The 2,500-nt window shown below is 50.3% G+C and overlaps 1 protein-coding gene across 1 annotated transcript in view; it reads left to right on the forward strand.

Annotated features, from left to right (window-relative positions):
- LOC132206662 (prosaposin-like) overlaps positions 1–2,500 on the forward strand; it is a 14,078-nt gene that overhangs the window by 3,051 nt on the left and 8,527 nt on the right. Inside the window, exon 4 of the mRNA XM_059641204.1 lies at positions 326–448. Within this exon, the coding sequence (XP_059497187.1) occupies positions 326–448 (123 nt within the window). The remainder of the gene's footprint in view (positions 1–325; positions 449–2,500) is intronic.

The following is a 2,500-nucleotide window of genomic DNA, read 5'->3' on the forward strand; positions in this document are numbered from 1 at the left end:
CCCCCTTCCCTTCCCTACACACCCACCTACCCGCACCCCCCAAAACTGGGGTCTCAGACACTCAGAGAGAGAGCAGATCCCTCAGTGGGTCAGCGCCCACTGAATAATCCCTAAACAGAACCTGAACATGCCCAGGCTGCAGGAACCCGAATGCTGCTCTGTGCCTTCAGTGAAGCTACAGGCTCTGCTTTGGGCTGTGTGTTTTATTTGGGGCTGTTTGATCCTGCCTCGTGCTGTTTGTGAGATTGTACGGTACAGAGGGACAGATTGTGTGCAACGTTTTGTGCTCCACGCCCATGACCCCCACAGCTCCTTTTCTCTACAGAGTCGCCTGAGAGAATTAGGCACCAGACCCTGTGAGGAATTGACTGGCCCCCAACGACAAATGTGTCTGAACAGGCATCAGTTTGAGATCCCGCTTGTGCTTCGTGCGTTTCAGAATGGTGGGGTAAGTAGATCACAGATCCCCTCAATGCCTATAGGCCGCAATGTAGTTAGGACATCCCATAAAAGCACAAGGGATAGGGGCGGGGGCAATCCACTCGACCCCTCCACCCTGCTACCCCTTTCAGTAGAACATAGAACATAGAAAAGTACAGCACAGTACAGGCCCTTCAGCCCACGATGTTGTGCCGTGGAATAATCCTAATCCAAAAATAAAATAACCTAACCTACATTCCCCTCAATTCACTGCTGTCCATGTGCACGTCCAGCAGTCGCTTAAATGTCACTAATGACTCTGCTTCCACGACTACCACTGGTAAACTATTCCATGCGCTCACAACTCTCTGGGTGAAGAACCTCCCTCTGATGTCTCCTCTACACCTTCCTCCTAACACCTTAAAACTATGACCCCTCGTGGCAGCCAATCCTGCCATGGAGAAAAGTCTCTGGCTATCGACTCTATCCATGCCTCTCATTCCCTTGTACACCTCGATCAGGTCACCTCTCTTCCTCCTTCTCTCCAGAGAGGAAAGTCCGAGCTCAGTCAACCTCTCCTCGTAAGACAAGCCCTCCAGTCCAGGCAGCATTCTGGTAAACCTCCTTTGCACCCTCTCCAAAGCATCCACATCTTTCCTATAATAGGGCGACCAGAACTGGACAAATATTCCAAGTGTGGTCTCACCAGAGTTTTGTCGAGCTGCAGCATAGCCTCGCGGCTCTTAAACTTGATCCCCCTGTTAATGAAAGCCAAAACACCATATGCTTTCTCAACAACCTTATCCACCTGGGTGGCAACTTTGAGGGAGCTATGCACTTGAACACCAAGATCCCGCTGTTCCTCCACACTGCCGAGAATCCTGCCTTTAATCCTATATTCAGCATTTAAGGTCGACCTTCCAAAATGCATCACTTCGCATTTATCCAGGGTGAACTCCATCTGCCATTTCTCAGCCCAGCTCTGCATTCTGTCAATGTCTCGCTGAAGCCTGCAATAGCCCTCGATACTATCAACGGCACCTCCAACCTTTGTGTCATCAGCAAACATACTAACTCACCCCTCAACCTCCTCATCCAAGTCATTTATAAAAACTACAAAGAGCAGAGGCCCAAGAACAGAGCCCTGCGGGACACCACTCAGCACTGACCTCCAGGCAGAATATTTATATCTACAACCACTCTCTGCCTCCTGTCAGCCAACCAATTCTGAATCCAGACAGCCACATCACCCTGTGTCCCATACCTCCTGACTTTATGAATGAGCCTGCTGTGGGGAAGCTTATCAAATGCCTTGCTGAAGTCCTTGTACACCACATCCACTGCTCGACCCTCATCAACCTGTCTCGTGACTTCCTCAAAGAACTCAATAAGATTTGTAAGGCATGACCTGCCCCTCACAAAGCCATGCTGATTCCCCTTACTCAGGCTATGCTTTTCCAAATAGTCATAAAGCCTATCCATCAGAATTCTTTCCAAAACCTTGCTGACCACAGACGTAAGACTGACTGGTCTGTAATTTCCAGGGATTTCCCTATTCCCTTTCAATAGGATCCCACATTCCTCATGCCCGCTTTCCTGCCCCTTTCTCCCCCCATCCGTGACTCCCCGACTGTTCAAGAACCTATCGATCTCTGCCCTGAATGTACACCCTGCCCCCCACCCACACAGCTCTCTGTCCCAAAGACTCCCCACCCAAAACCCCCAACCAAGAGAAGAAATTCCTCCCCATCTCAGCCACTCTGAGGCTGTGCACTCTGGTCCTAGACTCTCCCGTGAGGGGAGGCACCCTCTCAGCATTGACTCTGTCGATATGTTTCAATGGGATCGCCTCTCATCCTCCTAAACTCCAGAGAGTCAGAGTCCCGAACTGTTTAGTCTTTTCCCACAAGACAATCCCTCCATCCCCGAGGATTGTCCCAGTGAACCTTCTCCGAGCTGCCTCCAGTGAAATGATATCTTTCCTTAATTATTGGGGGGAACCAAACCTGCTCACAGTTCTCCAGATATGGTTCCCCCCCCAGCACCTGGTCCAGTTGCAGTAAGAATTCCCTACACTTAT

The sequence above is a fragment of the Stegostoma tigrinum genome, chromosome 40 (assembly GCF_030684315.1).
Source record: "Stegostoma tigrinum isolate sSteTig4 chromosome 40, sSteTig4.hap1, whole genome shotgun sequence".
In the NCBI taxonomy this organism is placed as follows: Eukaryota; Metazoa; Chordata; class Chondrichthyes; order Orectolobiformes; family Stegostomatidae; genus Stegostoma; species Stegostoma tigrinum.